Source organism: Pieris rapae, chromosome Z (genome assembly GCF_905147795.1).
Source record: "Pieris rapae chromosome Z, ilPieRapa1.1, whole genome shotgun sequence".
Classification (NCBI taxonomy): domain Eukaryota; kingdom Metazoa; phylum Arthropoda; class Insecta; order Lepidoptera; family Pieridae; genus Pieris; species Pieris rapae.
In genome coordinates this window covers 7,313,028-7,333,012 of record NC_059534.1, presented here as the reverse complement: position 1 = coordinate 7,333,012, position 19,985 = coordinate 7,313,028, and the positions used below count along the sequence as shown (strand labels likewise).

General features: G+C 31.9%; 1 protein-coding gene across 1 annotated transcript in view; it reads right to left on the bottom strand.

The window, feature by feature from the left end:
- The window catches only part of LOC110999452 (laminin subunit alpha), a 47,400-nt gene that overhangs the window by 15,589 nt on the left and 11,826 nt on the right, over positions 1-19,985 (bottom strand). The window contains exons 19-41 of the mRNA XM_045633962.1: positions 19,708-19,896; positions 19,181-19,543; positions 18,686-18,838; positions 17,938-18,112; positions 16,533-16,693; positions 13,687-13,846; positions 12,759-12,992; positions 12,349-12,511; positions 11,635-11,797; positions 10,087-10,209; positions 9,684-9,861; positions 8,663-8,966; positions 8,169-8,397; positions 6,835-6,962; positions 5,852-5,976; positions 5,559-5,732; positions 5,073-5,274; positions 4,431-4,510; positions 3,780-3,888; positions 2,802-2,916; positions 2,234-2,395; positions 1,102-1,321; positions 667-776 (exon numbers count right to left, since the gene is read on the bottom strand). Of these exons, the coding sequence (XP_045489918.1) occupies positions 667-776; positions 1,102-1,321; positions 2,234-2,395; positions 2,802-2,916; positions 3,780-3,888; positions 4,431-4,510; positions 5,073-5,274; positions 5,559-5,732; positions 5,852-5,976; positions 6,835-6,962; positions 8,169-8,397; positions 8,663-8,966; positions 9,684-9,861; positions 10,087-10,209; positions 11,635-11,797; positions 12,349-12,511; positions 12,759-12,992; positions 13,687-13,846; positions 16,533-16,693; positions 17,938-18,112; positions 18,686-18,838; positions 19,181-19,543; positions 19,708-19,896 (4,020 nt within the window). The remainder of the gene's footprint in view (positions 1-666; positions 777-1,101; positions 1,322-2,233; positions 2,396-2,801; positions 2,917-3,779; positions 3,889-4,430; positions 4,511-5,072; positions 5,275-5,558; positions 5,733-5,851; positions 5,977-6,834; positions 6,963-8,168; positions 8,398-8,662; positions 8,967-9,683; positions 9,862-10,086; positions 10,210-11,634; positions 11,798-12,348; positions 12,512-12,758; positions 12,993-13,686; positions 13,847-16,532; positions 16,694-17,937; positions 18,113-18,685; positions 18,839-19,180; positions 19,544-19,707; positions 19,897-19,985) is intronic.

Below are 19,985 nucleotides of genomic sequence, written 5' to 3'. Positions count from 1 at the left end.
TTAAAATTTAATTCGGTTAAAAAAAAAGTTTTATCGCGAAAGTAGAACTGTTGGGTAAGCTGCGAAATATATATGTCGCAGTCAACTAGCTTAATAGGGCGGTCAATGAACCGCCTAGCCTTTTAACTAAACAGCGCCGTTTAACTAGTGTAACATCTTTCAGGCTCCTAAATGTGTAAATAAGAGGCTAGGCTGTTGATTGAATGGCTAATTAAACTAGTTGGCTGCAACATATACTTTCGCAAACTTTGAGGCGGTATAAATATATGAAGAACGATTATTCAAATATCTTCTCTTGCCTGAGCAAACGAATTATCACTAAGTTTATAAATTATTACTTTACTACTAAAAAACATAGCGATTTAATAACCAATTTCTTCTACTATTTATGGATTTGTATAAGTATCAACATTTTTCTAAAGTTTATTATAGAAAAAACAGCATAATCTTAACAGGCCAACAAGTATGCATATGCAATAAAAATGAATAAATAGATATTCACTAATTATAATATGCACTAACTAGTAGAACTTTTGTCAATTTACTCAACGGGCAAAAACGGACCATAGCAATAGACTAACGTAATAATAATATGTTCCTCATTTAAGAGATTTCTATAAGGTAAGGTACATATAATATTATAGTAAATAATCAAGAAATAGTTACCTTAGCATGTTCATTAACGGGCTCCACGAATAAGTGCATTCTTTCTATTTGTTCTGTTGCGTTGGTGAATGCGTTGAGTGCTTGCTCTTCCTTTGGTTTTAGATCTTTAGCTAAATAATCAATTTGTGTTAATAAAATTGACAAATAAAGGGAGGTATGGATACAATTTTTTTTCAAGTCACCTTAAAAGGAATTAGAGAACATTTCTTACGTTTTGAAGAACAACGGTTGAATACTTTTAAATATTTTACCAACATTTATTTATCGTTATATAAATCAAATCAATTTATTTATTTATATTGGTAACATTTACACTTATTTACGACGATGTTCACAAAATCACCACTCTTTCTAATCATCATGCATATTAAAAAACATTAAGAATGCTTCATGGTTCACTTGACATATTGAAAAAAATATTTAACTAAAACTCACCAGCAATATCGTTTTTAATTTGTTTGGCTTCTGTCACGGCGCTATCAACTTTCGGTTGTTGGCTTAACTCAAGTCCAGTTGCAAGTTCTGCCACATGTGCAACCGTCTCTTTGGCTTTATCACTATTTTGCCGAACCGATGATAATATTTGCTCAGCGTAAGCAGCGAGTTCATCCGCCCTTGATATTTGTTTGTCACTATCCGTTGCAGCGAATTCGGCCTAAAGAGCAGTTTTATATTTATAATAGCTTTCAAGGATAAGGACGCTTAAAAGTTCCGTATTTAACCATTGATAGGCTAAGTGGAAAAGTGGAAGTTTCACACACACACATCACACACATCACACTTGAAAATTCAATAATCTCGTCTAAATACAGATTCCAATTTTATAGTAAGATTAATCTAATATTATGTAGCGACGCGTACTGCAATCAGTACGATGATGATGATGAGTAGCGCATATGTCGCAGTAAAGTTGTTAAATCAGAGAGTTAATTGAATCTCTAGACAGTTTATTAAGATCGATATTCAATCAAGTCGCTAGCATTTTAATTTCAATAAAGCAGCGTCAAAAACGTTTAACTTTCTGACCGAAAGCCAGTGTGTTGATTGATAATGTAAAACAAGATGTCGGTCACGACAACAGCTGATTACGATTATTTAGAGGTTTTGTTTCAAATTGTAAGAATGTTGTCGACTCCGCCATGATTATTTCGTTGTGATCGTGAAGAAATGAGAGCTTGGGAGTTCTGTGCTTTGTTTCATACATGGTTATATTCGTCATACGTTTCGTTCAGTCACTTGTCAGACGGCACTTTACCGACTGAATTGAATTTCGGTCTTAATTACATGTGTAGAGATTCGATTAAGTCTCTGGTTTAACTACTTTACTGCGAAACATACCCAAAACGACCTTAGCCACTGGGGCCTCCTTCCGTCAGAATGGTCGGGGATTTTCCCTCCTTCATTTATTTCATATAATTCATTAAGCCATGAAAACGATCTTTGTTTCAAAATTCGTGTTTTTTTATTTTTATTTTACCAAACACTATCAACAACAAACTACACAATGTAGAAATTTTTGCTTATTTTTTTTAAACTGATCTTTAACTAAAAAGTTACGATAACTTACGGATCTTAGAAGATTCTTGGCGCTGTTCTCCAAAGTTTTAACGCCAGATGTCACCTCGACTAAATCAATATTCTTTAGTTCGGCTAGTTTTGGTCTCAATTGCTCCGTTTGATTCGATATGTAATTCAAACGTTGTGTCGTAAAGAAGGAATCGGCTTTGTCCTGTAAACAATAATTCATTCAAATATTTATAATGAATGAACAAACATATATATTATTATCTTCTTATACTTTAGTTTTGGGTTCCGCACTTCTAAACAATGGCTCGATTCATGAACTAACTATTGCTGAAGATTCTTTGGAAAAATTACGTCTGCGACCAGGTTATCTCCTACCACCTACTTCTCTTTAAATTATTAATTAAAGGAGTGTTTTATGCAATCAAAATACAGTTACCAAGTATCATAATTAAAATAATACAAATTCATCAAAATTATCAATTTTATATTGATTAAAACATATTCAATCTATACGACACTCTTGTTTCTGTGTGACTGCACAATATACTATATATTCGATTTTCAAGAACATCTCTATAGATTCGCGCCCTCTTAAATATTATACGAACCTTAAACTCAAGCGTCTCATTTGCCAAACGATCTCTCATGTTTTCTACAGATGTCAGTAAAGCATCCGTGCACGAGTCGCATTCTAAGCAGCCTTCTTGTGGTATGAGCACCCATCTAAAGCACGAATAGAGAAACAAGATTAGTTAAAAATTCAAAATAACGCGTATTATCTGCGTAATTCGGCAATGTTCCGGGTTTCAGCTAATTCCAATACAATTTATGAAGATTTTGATATATTCCACATTATCTAAGCTTGAGCTTGCATTATATAAGCGAGAGGAAAATATTTTATTTTATCTTATAAATTAATGTTCTTAATCGACATAACTTTCTGTAATATAGAAAATATTTTGATTACCAACGTAATCTGATTGGCTTTGTAAATGGGTTTAATTTTATATGTATGCATAGTTGTAAGATTACTTAGATAATTGACATATGATTGTGTCCTAATAAAATGATCAAATGTGTATTATAATTAATTAAACCGTATAAAAACAGAAAGTTATACTTCTTTGGCGTATGGAAAAAAAATAACTGAAATGCAGTAGTGATTAACGATAAATATTAAAATTATCAAAAAGATTTTATTTAAATAAATAAATTTTTAGTAAATACTATCACAGTCGTATATGAAATTGATTTAAAAACACCAAAATAATATTTATTTATTCTCACTGTTTAATTGTACTGTTACGAAACACGTGTTCTAAATATAAAAATACTAGAATATACAACTTGAACATAGTTATCGATTTCCATGCCACCTAGACCTAACTTTACGATGTAGAATTTTGGTTTTATTGTAAAAATTCACTCTCATCATTTTTCTCCATCGCGCCAAAAGAAGTACAACTTCAATAAAATGAATTATTTAAATTTTGATGCTTTAGGTAGTTAGACTTTAGGCTCAATAGTATTCTTTATTCAACTTTATAATTATCTTCTCTGAAAATTATAGCTACAGTAAAGATTACCTTTCTGGACAGCGGTCACATTTCTCTCCAATAACACCAGGCAAGCATTCACACTGTCCTGTAGCATTGCACATGAAGCCAACCGAATAACCAGTGTTGCAATTACAATCTGTTGGGAAATTAATATTATTATTAAAAGGGAATAGAATTAAATAATAATTCGATAAATTGGCCTCGAATTTTATTCCTGCGAGTATCGAACCCTGAGGTCTACATTCGAAACACTACTGAACAAATGCTCCACCAGCATGTCCTTAACCCAAATCTCTACCAGAAGAAAAGAAAACCTTGTTGTCTATAAAAAAATTAACCATACAGCGTCACTACGGACCGGTAATCCAATTAAGTACACCGTAAAATGCTTAGCGTGTTACTAACTAATACGTGTTACTGATTTGAATATAATATGACCAAAGGCTAATACTAATAAATACTTTTTATCACACACCATTAACAGACATTTTTTTTAATTTACTGTGGTGTTTAAAAGACAAAAGAAAATATTCAGGCATAAATTTTTGTATACGAGATTAACGAAAAGACTATAACTTGTTTCACTACTTTAAAAAAATGTAATAGTAGTGAAAGCTTAAATACATACTAATATACAATAAATAATAATAATATATATAAATTATTAAATCAACTTACGATCACATCCATGTCTAGTGTAGTTCCAATAACCAGCAGCACACTGGTCACAATGTTTTCCAGTAACACCTTTAGCACATCTATAAACAAATTCATTATAACAATTATTACTAACAAGAGAATCACGTAAAATAAATTATCTATGGAACAGACAAAAATGCGTCCGGTGCAATGTGTTCAAGGCACTCTTTATATTCCTAAATGTCTTGAATACCGCCATCTCTCTTGCTCTTGTACTTAAAATATGATGGAGTAATGTATATCTCTCTCGCTCTCTTTTGTTTCTTGTTGGTTATTTTTGAGTTAGGCCTACGTTTGAATTTAGGGTCGCGGAAACTGTGTATTCAGAGCGCCCATAAAAAGTGTGCTTCTATCCTACGTTCGAATGAACATTGCTCTCAGTACAAAATTAAACCAAAGCGCTTTCAACCTTTCATAAAAACAAAAATACCATTGGATACTTGGGGTCGCGCTAGCCTTCCGCCAAGAGACAATTATTTTTCTTAGTAGAAGAAACAAAAGTAGTTAAAAAAAACTTATAATAAAATTTATTGTTTCTCCTCCGTCTATATCATATACGAAATCACTATATCCTTCATTGATTTTTAATCACATGAATTCAAGAAGCTTATTAATACTGACCTGCATTGTCCGGTGTTATCATCACACTGTGCGGCTTCAGAAGCAAGTGCGCAGTCGCATGGCGTACATCCCTGTCCAGAATTCAGACCCCAGTGGTTAGGGGCACATTGGTCACAAGTCGGGCCAATCACACCAGTCCGACAAACACACGTACCAGTTGTCGGATCACAATGCTCCATTCCGAATTCGTCGCATACGCATGCTATAAAGGAAATTTGGGATTTTAATCATTAAAAAGGTATTTGATTGTTTTCCCCTAATCCCATTAACTTTACATTATAGATTCTTTTTAAATTCTTTTTTTATAAGAACGAAAAAAATTTCACATTGCCCTTTTTTTAATTAACATAATTAAATATTAAATTTATCATTTAGCGTCTCAGACTCAGTCAATGGACTGAGGTTATTATTTATGACTACTCTTCGTAACTGCAAAGATTACGATATCTTTAATGCTGCAATGATATAATAAAATTTTCTTATTACCGGTACAATTTTTAGAGAAAATAGCATCTCCAAAGAATCCAGGCGCGCAAAGGTTGCAAGCGGCTCCAGCAGTGTTGTTAACACATTTCAGGCAATCTCCTGAAACGCTGTCACACGAGCTCGGATCGTTGGTGTTGATATTGCCAGAACAGTTGCACGGCTTGCAGTAATCGCCTATTTAAAAAAAAAACAGATATTTATATTTAACGTAAATGTATAAATGATTTCATCCCATTACCACAAAACATGAGAATATTAAGTGCGTAAATTTTTACTAAGGAATATTTTTGTACCAATTTCTTCTGGGTTGCCATAGTAACCGGCCGCGCAGAACTGACAACGAGCTCCTCCATAACCAGGCTTGCAGACACAGGATATTAGAGATCCATTCTCACTTAGGTCACAGCCAATGGCGAAACTGAAAAAATAAACATCGGTTGACTGTAAATTCGGTTTACTGACGATAGTTAGTTAGTTAGTCATAATAATATAAGAAAATAATGTTGAAATGGTTGCATTTTCAAAAGAAAATTTATATTTTATTTGTTTGATATTTTGTATGGATATAGAGAAGGAGCAACGTTGAAATCACAATTAACTTGATCAAGTTACATTTATTTGTTCATAAATAGAATTATGTCAATTTTTGATTGAACGAACACTGCCAAACGGGCAGGCCGATTGAGCCTCTTTGTCGCACGTTCCGCACTCTCGCTTACACTTCAAGCCTTAAATGGAACGCCTCAGACTGAGGTAACGCCGCATGTTTTTTCGTGCGTGCAGCCGGCTCCATCGAATTGTAAGACATTGTCACGTCAAAACATACCACAATTCATATTTTCTTTAGAAATACAAGTTTATTTCGATATTAAGCAATGTATTTTGATAAATTATTAATATGGATACATTTATATAAAAAAAAAATTAAAACGGTCGGCAGCCTTCTGTGTCTAACCCTAAATATTCGAACAAAAAAAATAATTCATTTTAAATAAAATAGTAAGATTATGCTATTACATATCGATTTATTATAAAGTACATATTTATAATATTTTGGTATATTCCATAGAGCAATAAAAGCTTTCAAGACAAAGCAAAAGCAAAGCTTATACAGTCGCTAAATAAATGATTAAAGCCGTTGCTGTTATATATGTGTACTTCTTGGAGATATATTTTTTATTAGTAAATTAGGATAAACTTAAATTACTTATTAGTTTTAAGCTAGACAATGTTCCATGATGCCTTTTAAAGACACATGTATCAGAAAAAAACTTACTTGTTGGAGATATATGGCATTGGACAAGCACAGATCAAACAGTCACGCGGTGTGCCAATAGTTGCATCTCCATGATATCCTTCGATACATTGTTCGCAGTGGTCACCCATTGTGTTGTCAGTACACTCCTGAGGAATGGCATGTTAAAGTCTGTGTTAATTTTTTAAATCTAAATAGTGATTTTATTAATTATTTTGTAGTTTTTTCATGTTTGTTTCTGCATGCTGTACCCCATATTTCAATTAGATATACTCTTAAAGATGGCTTGAAAATAAATGTGGATTGACTAAACAATATAAAATAAATTAAATAAAGTTGACCAAAATCTGCCTATAAGTGATTTTAGTTTGTTGATTATATTTGATATATGAAAATTATATTTTAAATATTGCTACGCACTAGGGGATCCTATAGAAATCGGCGTAGATCTCCTCAACAGTTTATTTATTCAATACAATAACAAAGATTTTAATTACACTAATGAGACACAAATTACGCGCAAACATACACTAATTACACACAATTCCATCACTAATGACTACAACTACGCGCACTTAACATTTTGGCACTAAAAAAATTGTGAGATATCTAAAGCCCCTGGGCACGATGGCAGTAGAGTAAAATAAAAAATAAAAAAAAACACTTAAGCACTTCACTATTCGCACTTTATCTCTTCAATGTTAATCTATCTGTTACGCACTTTCACAATAACCTTGAATGATGGTCGAGAACTTTCTAGACAGGATAGACACTGTGGACCTGATGTTTTGTCATTATCGCACAATTCTAGAACGTACGGACTCTATCTTTTTCGCATATCCCAGCATCCTTGAGGCACGGCGTTCTAGAACTTTATCGCTTCGAGAAGATTCCGATCTTCTCTCTCTATCGCGTATTAATCCGTTCTAGAAAGTTCAATCTAAAATAATTCTTCATAAAATGTGTATAACCACTCCTGAACATACCTGAATCTGGGTTTTAAATAAAATCTGTTACACTGCACTTGCTTTGAATCAGCCTGAGAAAATGTTTCTCCTGAAGACGAAGGTAACTTTATGCAAATTACAATTTTCTAATATGTAATCTAATTAGTAATAAGTCCACTACCAAAACGGCCATAAACCACGTTTCCATGGTGAAAACTTCTCTAACTAGTTGAAAGATTTAAAAACACTTCAGTCAACCCAATTTCGTAACAATATGTATACATATATATAATAACCGTTTAGAAGTCATTACGTCACACACAGCGTAATTTAAGAAACTTATATACTACTAACTATGCGTATGTAAATATTAATACGCCAATAATAAAAATGTATACAAGGACTTACCAAACACACTCCAGTATTGACGTCACATTCTTTGGAGTGCCCATTGCACTGGCACGGGACACAGAAGCCAGCATGAGGGCCGGTGCTAAGTCTGTAATACCCCTCAGCACATTGTTCACAAGAGAGACCCCGATATGCCTTAGGACATTGGCACTCCTCTACCGAAGTCGCTCTTCTGTCTGCTTCTGCGTATTCTTCTACGCCAACGTCTAATGTCACACCGATCAGCCTGAAATTAAAATCAAGTTCATCTATGAAAGAACGGAGGGAGCGGCGTTTTAAATAATCATAATGCTTGCAATTGCCGGTCTATTCACGATGTTTTCTTCATGGTGCGAGCGATTGGCAAATCCGCCCAGAAGGTTATGTAGCGCCACTGGTTTTTAATAATAATACTGATGTCATTGCTGTCTTAACATTGTAACTCTTGAGTTTCTAGCGTAGCGTTTTGCTTGATTTAATAATTAATCTACAATTAATAACTTTAATAATACCTGGTAGTAAAAGCTTCGTGCCAATACGTTGCCCTGATGTAAATACTTGTAATGTTGGCCAGGACATTCATAAACTGATCCCTTGTGACGGCAGATCCGTCTAGATTCGTGAATTCATCCTCAGACATCCTGACACTATGAAGCCAGTTTTCAAGAGATGGCGGTTGTTCGATGCTGTTGTGTACAATGTAGTTATTTGAACCACCAATTATTACATCAGCTGCCGCAATAGCGTGACCATCCTCTCGGCTCGTGTAGAAAATGGAGTATGTTAGATACCCGCCGTAGGATGTTAGACGTTTGCCTGGGGATTATTAAATTTGTTTAATAAGTTTTATAGATATACTAGCGGTCACTACACGTCTTTAATTTCAAAATTTCAATTTTTAATAAGCCATTTTGATGAAAATTATTATTCAAATGTTATGACAATATCTAACGATCCAGCACATGGTCACACACGATATAACACAATGATAACAAAACTTTTTTTAAATTTCGGGACAGACTAAAATTAAAATTCGAATATTATTTAAAATTTGACACTGCGATGGTAGCGCCGTCTGTCGGATCCAATGTAAATCTTTCCAAAATCAACAACAACTAATAAATTGAAAATTAATTAAAAAAACATTGTCCAGCGGACAAAATTGTGAATCTAAACCATTCCCAGATCCCCTTGAACACACACAAAAAATTTCGTCTAAATCGGTCCAGTCGTTTAGGAGGAGTTCAGTCACATACACACGCACACAAGAAATATATATATTAAGAAAGAAAGAAAGAAAGAAAGAAATAACTTTATTAGACACAAAATACAATAATTGTTACTATAAAGTAGAGTGCTCTGGCCCCCACACTAGGATTCCCTGTGTTGTGGGCAGCCAGTCTCTTCCTTTTACATCTAACTTAATTAATTATACTTAATTAATTAATTTTACTTAATAAATTTATATATATTATATATATATAAGATTAACTGATTTAAAGATATATGTGGCGAATACAAAATAAACGCTACCTAAATAGTAGTCCGGTGCTCCAAAATAGACAACTTTTTGAGAGCCATCATCGTTGCTGACGAGTTCCGCGCCAATCACAGAGTCGTTAAGGATGGTTGGAGAAATCGTCAACGAGAATATATTCAATGTCCTGTTAGCTTCGACATTCGCCAAATACCAATCGGACATCCCGTTGATCTGAAATATTCTTTTGTATTAAAACCTATTGATAAATATATATGATTATTATACAACTGAATTACATTAGTATTCATGAACAACACAGGGCCGTATCCATGACACCCCCTTATTTCATTTTCATCAAAACTGATTTGATGAGAATATTAAATTACTTCATTACATAGAAGCCTAGTAAATAAAAACTTCAAATAAAATAGATGTTTCCATTATAAATGTATTTACCTCTGCCCAGGATAAGTAAGAACTGGAACATCTGGTGGTTCTTCCAAAGCAGTAGCATTTGGTGCATCCTTCAGGGTTTTCAGGTTGAAGGTTGAAGTACTCCTCTTTACACGTATCACAGGCCTTTAAGCAATGTGTAAAAAATAATTATTATCTTAATAAGTTCTCAGGTATGAAAGTCGCACGCTGAAGCCACTAGGCCAACACTGCTCTATTACTATTATCTATTACTATTATCTATATCTATAGATTAATTTCTATCTAGGAAATAAGGTCCGTATTCAAAGACGTCTCTCAGATCAAATATCTCCAGAGAATAAATACATTGAAATCAGATTGCTACTCTATTTATTCCAAAATGTTTTTTCCCGCTGAAACTATAATGCTACTTGCGTCTGAACGAATCTGAAGAAGTATTGATCTATTGAAGTATCGATATATATTTATTTATTTGTGCAGTTTTTTTCAATGTATGTTGATTTTAATTAATTTCACAATATTTTATTTTATATCCTGCGAAAATATATAAAAAGACTAGACTTATATGGATCTAACGAGTGCCATTCATCTAATATCTCATCTTCTCGTCATCAAAGATTCATACATAATGATGTCTATGTCTAAAAAGTTTTATAAATATTTTCTACTACCGTAAATAAACAGAACCGGAACTTAGCAAAAACATAAAATATATTAATAATCAGAAGAAAGCAGAAAACTATAAAAAATACAAGTGCGATTTGGAATATTTTAGAGTTCTGATATCAGACATTTTTAGAATTTATTCTTGACTTAAATCTCGTATTAAAACTTAAATCGATGGTTATACAACTTGGAATACGGGCCTTGGAACTGGTTGTAAAGGGTAAAACTATGACTTATCATTTATGATTATAATGTTATTAAGTAAATTTTAAATATGATAATGCCAAACTCGTATATCTTCAAAATTTCATCACAATGAATGAATCAAGAGCATCGGGAAATTAAAGTAAAATAAAATTCTATTAAGAAAACATTGCTTGTATCTTTGAACTGACTCCAAAACCAAACTGATTTGAAGAATCCTTTAACCATTAGAACCCAACATATATTTAGTAGCGGACCCCACGTATCCTGTACCAAGCCTTAAATATAACAAAAATCGAATTTTAAATGTAAACTATACTCAAATAAACTTAGAAACCGTCAAAATCTGTTTAGCTATTTAGTATACAACACACATGACTTATATAAGCTATAACATAATATCTATAATGCATTTAAAAACTACGCAGTCGGGACAGGCCACTACTAAATAAATAAACTATAAATAACCGAACAGATAACAAGTACAAAGTTTCTCATAACTTTTCCATGCAATTAACATATTTTTGTCTCGTCAAGATACTGCCATCTATAATTAAAATTGGTAAACACAAAAGCTCCTGAAATACAATTCTCACCATATAAGGAGCCCAGGATAAATATAACTTGTTTTGTTCCCAATTAATTATTATAATTACTTTGACCTATAAAACATTGATTAACACATCACAATATACATACCTGACCCTTAACGTGTTTTTTACAGTAGCACTGTGCTGTATTCTGGTCGCAAACATCGTCAGTACTTCCATCAAGGTCACAAGTACAACGAAAGCATTCTGGAAATGCATAATGTCCCGGTACGCAGTGGTCACATACGCGGCCTATTACGTTTTCTTTGCACCTGATAAAGATACATACGCAGCATTGAATACTTTAAATTCATTTTACGATAAATGATACATTTATAGAATAGGAGGCAATCAGTCTCATCTGTTAAGTGATACCTATTGATACTACAATAGAGCTTATTGTTGTCTTTCTTTAAATAATTGCATCGGAAATATTCCTACGCCTTTTACTCGAGAATTTTAAGTAAATTTTAACTATAAAATCACATGCTATGTTATGGCCTTGTGCAATAAACCTATTTTTTCGTTCTTTAAAGAATTGCATCAGAAATATTCTTACGCACATTACTTCAGAATTTTAAGTAAATTTTAACTAAAAATCACGTGTTGAAAATCACATGTTGAAAATCACATGTTGAAAATCACATGTCGAAAATCACATGTTGAAAATCACATGTTAAGCGATGGCCTTGGACATTGCAATAGAGCTTATTGTTTCCGTTCTTTAAAGAATTGCAATTGAAATATTCCTACGTACATTTCTTCAGAATTTTAAGCAAATCTGAGCTAAAACATCAAATCATTCACATCTAGTGTTACTTACGCGCAATTTCCACTGTCTGCTTCACATTGCAGTTGGTTGTCGATAACACCAAGAGGATTACAATTACAATCGTCACAGCCACGCTGTACATCAAAGTTGAAAGTGTATGGTTTGCAACGATCGCAGTTTTCACCTTCCACGTTCTTCGGGCATATACATTGGCCTGTTAAAATAATTTGTAATCTATCATAAGGCTAATTAAATACATATCTAGTTCACTCTTAAACAAAAAAATATCAATTGTGAAAATTATAAATATATTAACTATGTACGTACTAGAATCTTAATAGAGGAATCAACTATTTACCTATATATCTTTAAATGCAAAATAAAATGATCCCCATAGAACCTTACACCAACCCACTACCTTAAACAACCTAGATTTATAGATTTCTATGTATGTGACTGACCGTTATCATCGCATATAGCAGTAGACGGGCAGTGGCAAGGCAGGCAATTAGGGAAGCCGTAGTACCCAGTTCGGCAGGAGCTACAGGTTCTACCAATGACATTGCTTTTGCATGGACATTGCCCTCCAAATGTATTGCATTCCAACTCAGTTGATCCCATAAAATCACATAGACAAGCCAAGGCACCGCTATTGTACTCAGATGTTATTGAGAACATCGCGTCCCGGCAGAATCCTAAAGAATTTGTTTATATTAAATGTTGAATTATTAAACAATATTCAAGAAAACCCTAGTTTTTGAAATCACGATAAATACAAAATACAAAAATATAATATAACTGTAACTCTAAACCACTCTGGAATCCACTTGAAAACGCATAAATCGATCCAGTTGTTTAGAAGTTGCATAACAAACACACGCAAGATTTAAAAATGTAAAGATTTCGCTGCTATATTAAGTAATATTCAAGAAATCCCAAGTTGTTAATATCACGATCAATACAAAATGGATAACATATCATCTAAACTAAACTCTAGAATCTAGCCGTTAAGGGAATTCATAACAATGACGCGCACACAAGATTTAAAAAAAATATATTTCGCTGCTATATTAAATAATATTGAAGATTTATTAAAATCTCAATTAATACAAAATCCAATAAAAACATCTATTTGTAATTCTTACCACTCTCAAATCGTCTTGTAATCACACAAATCGGTTCAGCCGTTTAGGATATCCATAACAATAACACGCACAGAAGATTTATAAATATAAAGATTTCGCAGCGCTTGGTTTTTAACTTTCAATAAAATTAGCCACAAATGGCTGACCTTATAAAGTACAAAAAACTATAAAAAATCATGTTCGCTCTATTTAAAATAAATTTAATAAGCCAATAAATTATAGTAAAAGAAAAGTTTAAACTTACCCGTTTGGTTAGAACTAATATAATAATGATGCATCGTACAGTTTTCAATGAATTCACGCGTATAATCAACCAAATTGGCTTCTTTAAGTGCACTATCAACAAAATCCAATTTCGCGACGACGAGTACATAGTCCAGCCATAAACCACCATTTTTACTGGCCTTCAATAACAAAAAACAAATATTATTAAGATTCAAGGTGGCGAATATTTTATTGCGCTCTTCTTTACATAAAGGGACGAAATAAAACGGCGTAGATGTCGGGTAAACAGTCAACAACAGGTTTTTTATGCTATATTATATTTACATGTATCTTTACATATTTACATAGGGTATTGCGCAGGTATTTTCCTTTTGCTACCCTTTTTTTGGATTTTCACTTATTGCACAAGAATTAAATGATATTAACAATAAACCAAAACGCAATTTAAATTGAAATCGTTGTCAGTACATGTACCGTTTTCTTTGTTTAGGTTGCCTGGAAGAGTCCGCCCGTTATACCATATAATTCAAGTTTATTGTCAATGTTGTTAATTCTTGTGCAATAAATGTCTATGAAATAAATCCAGTTCTAATTTAAATAAATGTTAAAGAGAAATCAATAGATATGAGATTCAATGAGTTTGAGTCCGATTTTTAGGTGTCTGGATTCCAACGCGTCGTCATAAACTAATTCAGATTAAAAATATATTGTTGTTAGATCTATGAACGTCTAGGAATATCAATGTCAGTAACATTCCCATTTCACAAGTTATCATTGAGAAGTTTCCATAAGTAAAAATTGAAATTGCATCATTGTTGTTGTCACCTGTTTTTTTCTCTTTTGAATAATTCAATGAATGTAAAGTAGGGTATCCTGTATGCGGATTTCACTTTAATAATCCTTCTGCGCAGAAAGGATTTGAAGTTTTCAATACAATTATTAGGTTAATATTTTTTATAGATTTGAATCATATTTCATCTTCTTTTTTGAGGCATACTTAACAAAGGTATTTATTATTTATTCATAAATAAAATTGTAAGACAAAACTGACAAACACATTTAACAAAAAGATATATTAAAAAATTCGGAACGTCGGTTTCTTACTGTAAATGAGCAGGTAGGTAGTTTTCTGTATTTATTCCATTTTTAGTCTTTATTTTATTTATTCTGTTCTTATTTCGCAGTCTTTATTTAGGTCAGCGGCAAATATATGTACTTACCGTATTCTCGGTATTTCACCGAAGTATGATTTATCCGGAAATCGACAATAACTTAAATCAAGTGTTAAAATGTAACGTACGTATTATTGATTTTTGTAATTTTTCTAGTTACAGATTATTTAATTACCGCCAAGATTAATAGGATAGATAAAATTGGTCTGCGACGGTTACGGTGGACAAAAGTCTAGATACAAAATAAATCACCCCAAATGTGAAACGGATTGACTTTTTCCTACAGAATTACTACAGCTTTTGGTCTATAATTACTGCCCTTTTACATCAATCAATACCAAATTAGAGATTTTCGAATAAAAGATTGATTTTTGTTTAACAATCATAACCCTCATACAAAAATATACAAAGCTTGAAAATAGTGCATTTTATTGTATTATATTATATGTCTTTTTTTTCGTTTTCTTTCTGTTTTTTATATTTATGAGTTTAAGATGTCGTTATTAATATTAAATTACATTGATTTCTTTTCTTTTTTGTATTATTATTATTAATTTTGTATTAGAAACATAAGTGGTTGCCTGGAAGTGATTCGAAAGCGATAAGCTCGTCAGTTTTATTTATTTTAATTATTCTATTTTCTGTATACTTGCAACGAAGTGTTTAAAAAATAAAAAATAAATTAGGTTTCACGCTCTTGCTATTATTTTCTTTAATTCGTGCTATTATTTTATACAATTATTTTCTTTAATTGGGATTGCCTTAAGGAGATCGCTTAGTAGTATTAATAAGAATAAAAATATCTATTGATTATGAAAATAATCTAGAATTGAAAATGTAAAAAAACGTAAAGAAATTTCTCTTAAATCAATTAGTTAAAAAAAGGAAATACGTGCAAAATTTCTTAAAGAAACCGTTGGGAGAAAATTGGATGGAGTTCTATGAAGCGAATTGGTACATTAATACAATAAAAAAAAATAAAGAAAATCCTTAAATATGCAGAGGAAAATGATTTCCTTGTTTAGATGAGTGATGGCTTAATTTAGATTTATTTTTACTTGTTTAAGAATAAAATAATTTTAAAAAATAAGGTTTTTAAGTTAAATTTTGTGAGTTTCCCTTTACCTTTTACCAGTATTATATATAATTGTATATTTAATCATGTTAACTAAAAGTGATCCATAAACAATTCTTTTAAACCCGACTGAACAAACAACTTCATTGCATTATTTTATCAAAATTTTCCGGGAAAGTATACAGTATACAATTTAATTATTTATTTAAAATAAAATAAATTAATGGACGTTAATATAAAAATGTGTTTCAACAGTTCATACTTAAAACACAAAAACTCAATTTACGAAAAAAATAAAATAATGCAAAGTATATCTAAAAATATGTTTAAGTAATTAAATATATGAAAAATAACTTGACTTACGGAATAGACATAAGTAGTTATCATAATAGAAGGCCAGTAGACACTTAAGAATCACCTCTACTTGAAATAAAATTTACAATACTCCTGCAGTATACAGCACTACAGGAAAGTCTCCAGCAAAATGAATCCTGTCTCTTATATACCGTCTATAAAAGTTCTGGAAATGTTTCGCTATCACGTTTTTAACTGCGTAGTTTACAACAATAACAACGCCATCTATTAATAAACATAAAAAAAATATACTAAGAAGCTAACCTTAAATTGTATAGTAAAGTTTTCATTAATCGGGAATTGCTTGTTTCCATCGGCTAATGTTATCAAGGCTCTACAACCAGAGTTAGAAGGGCAATGTTCAACTGGAACTGTGGCCTTGTAGTTTTGACCTTCAGTCGTCAAGGACACATCAATTGCACTTTCTGTAAATGAAAATAAATTAGTATATATATATATATAAATTTACTCGCCGACTGTATGTATATATATGCAGTCAAATCTGTTTACGACGATATCGTTAAGAACAGCATACATGTTAATATATATTGTTAGTTATAAGATTTAGGAATATAAGTTTAATTTGTTAATGTTTGTATGTAGGATAGTTGGTGTGGAATATTTTCGAATTCTATCGCATTAGTTGTAACTGTTAAGGTAGAAAAATTTACTGGAATAAATAAATAAATAAAAATAAAAATATTGACCAAAATCAAATGTATATCTATATATATATTTATATTTAGAACAACATCCCTGTGATATAATAATCTATTGTTCTAAATGATGTCGTCATAAACGGTTTTGACTGTATCAAGGCAACGAATTAGTATTAGTTTTTAATGGTCAATAAATTTCAGTTATTAATTTTTCAAGTTTTATACTTGCTCATGGGCTTTATACATACTATATACATATATACCTGTGTTTATGTATGTGTATATATATATATATGTATAATACAGACTTTTACCCGCCGACTGTATGTATATACATATTATATGTAGTCAAATCTGTTTACGACGACATCGTTAACAACAACATACCGGTGATATTGACCAAAGTCCCGGTTGATTTATTTATTTTACAATAGAATTTATACCGACTATATATATATATATATATATATATATATATTATATATTATATATATATATATATAATATATATATATATATATTATATATATATAGTATAATATATTATATAATCTATTTTCGTTCTAAACGGTTTTGACAGTATTAAGACAACAAATTAGTATTAGTTTTTAATGATCAATATATTTCAGTTATTCATAAATTTTTTCAAGGTTTGTACTTGCTCATGAGCTTTATACATACAATATACATATTTATCTGTGTAACTATATAAAATCTATTGTACTAAACGATGTCGTCATAAACGGTTTTGACTGTATCAAGACAACGATTTAGTATTTGTTTTTAAAGATCAATAAATTTGAGTTATTAATAAATTTTTCAAGGTTTGTACCTGCTCATGGGCTTTATACTTTTAAATATTTTAACGTTGTATGCGTTTTAAAGATTAACATCGCAATAGACATTTTTCCTGTAAACAGTCGTCATCAGATATTTCTTTCTTTAAGCAGTCTAAGATAGATGGCGCTATTCTTAAAAAAATAGTGTTCATTAATGGTTTGAATATGTACCTGGGTGATTTGGTTGATAATAGTGTACAACAAATATATAATCCCCTGGCTTCGGAACTTTAGATTCAATTTTGATGGGTTCTGATTGAGACGTTAAATAAACGACTATGGTGGAGTTGTCAAGAATTTGTGGACGCGTTTCCCGGTCGCCTCCCAGTCCGGACTCGATTTCAACCTTAATATACAAAACAATGTCACATATTAGCATTACAATCATTTGTGTTGTCTTAACAATGTCATAGAAATTAGATGACAGTTTCTTTGTGTTTTTTTTAAAAATAAATTTGTAAATTACAAGTAATAACCTATTTATATACAATTGAAATCACTCGTCACGGAATAATGAAAAGCTCTTGTCGTACTAGGTGAAATCTGTTATAAGTAGTAATAAGAAATAATTTTACAGCTACCATTTTTCATAATATCCTGGCGTAAAACCACCAAACATTACAATTATTAAAACACCAGAGGTTCATGATTTTATCTAAGGGTTATTTTTAGCCTAGTAAACGCTAACTACTTTGGTTGGGGCGCGTGAAGCATACCACTCGTACTGCTGGCTACAACTGAAATCAAGCAATTAGCGGGAGCCAAGCAGAAGCATAGGACGCTCCCTGCGTTGGAAGTTTCGGAGGTCAAGACACATTTGGGTAGTAGAGTCAGCCGAGTGAGTAAATAGTATACTTAGGCAGTGACATGAAATTTTTTTAATTTTAAATGCACAGACATAAATAGAAAAAAAAGGTACCTTTTTAGAGTCAACAGCAGCAGAGAACACAGCAGGCACGCATTTCCCTTCGCGTCTTAGACAGTATGGCCGCGGGGTTATGTAGTCTAAGTGCCACTCAGCCTCTGGTATAGCAACTATAGACTTAATACCCGCTAAAGTACCAATATCCCCCTAAAATTGTTCCATAGTATCACCAAAATTATATATATTGAATAAACATAATCTCTTAATTCTTTTATGACTGAGTTTTCACAATACATAAATAATATTTACATATTAAAATCAAAATTCAATAAAATTAATCCGTTGTATTACATGATAATAAAATCTAAAAATTACTATTTTTTGTGATTTTTTCACGAGTAATACATACTAAATTAAGAATTAAAACATATATCTCGTCGAATATATTTTATTTAAAAAATTCATATAAATCTTATGCCTTTTGTACGCACATATGTACTTAACTTCACGGCATATACGAAGGATAGAATAAATTAACAAAATACTCACATCTATGTAGATGACATTATTAGCATCTTGAACATTAAACACATATATCTTCGAGAGATCATCCAAAATAACCTGTCTACAGGGTGATGTAAACGGACAATCGTTTAAATTGGCTAAGGCGTACGACTCCTGGCCATCTCCGGACTTGAATTTTATGGCCACTATTCCCTTTGGAGAGAATTTGTAGGAGTCGTCGTTGGATTGTGTCATAGTCGTCAATGCGGTTTTGTTTAGCGGTGTGACGTATTCGATTATTAGGATGTAAGGACCACTTGGGTCTATCTTCAGATTGAATTGAAGCTCGCTTTGAGCATCGTTCAATAGCGGTATATCATTTGGTCCCACGCTGTACTCTTTTAGTTGCTGTAAAGAAATTATAGTGATAAAGTAGGCCAAGTGAAAAGTTGGTTGCAACTTTTAGTCACACACCAAACAACAGTTTAAAGTATTTAAGAAAATTACTATAACCGATACGTTTATTTAAAATAGCAAATAATTTATAATGAAAAGAAAGTCTAGTTACTTACATCCGGGTCATTGATATATTCATTTACTGGTGTGACCAAAGTTGTAACGTCAGCAGTGGATCTCCCACTTAGGCTCGGGTAGGCAAAGTGTCTGCACAGTTTCTTGTCTCCAATAATACAGGGTTTGTCTACTTCTTTTACTAGAACTGTCGCTTCGTAATAGGCTTCAGGAACGAGGACAAAGTAATCCTGGAAAAATAATCTTATTAATAGTATTCCATTGGTGTATCGTATACTTGCCGAATAAAGGGAAGTGTGAAGGAAATTGAGTGGCGCCA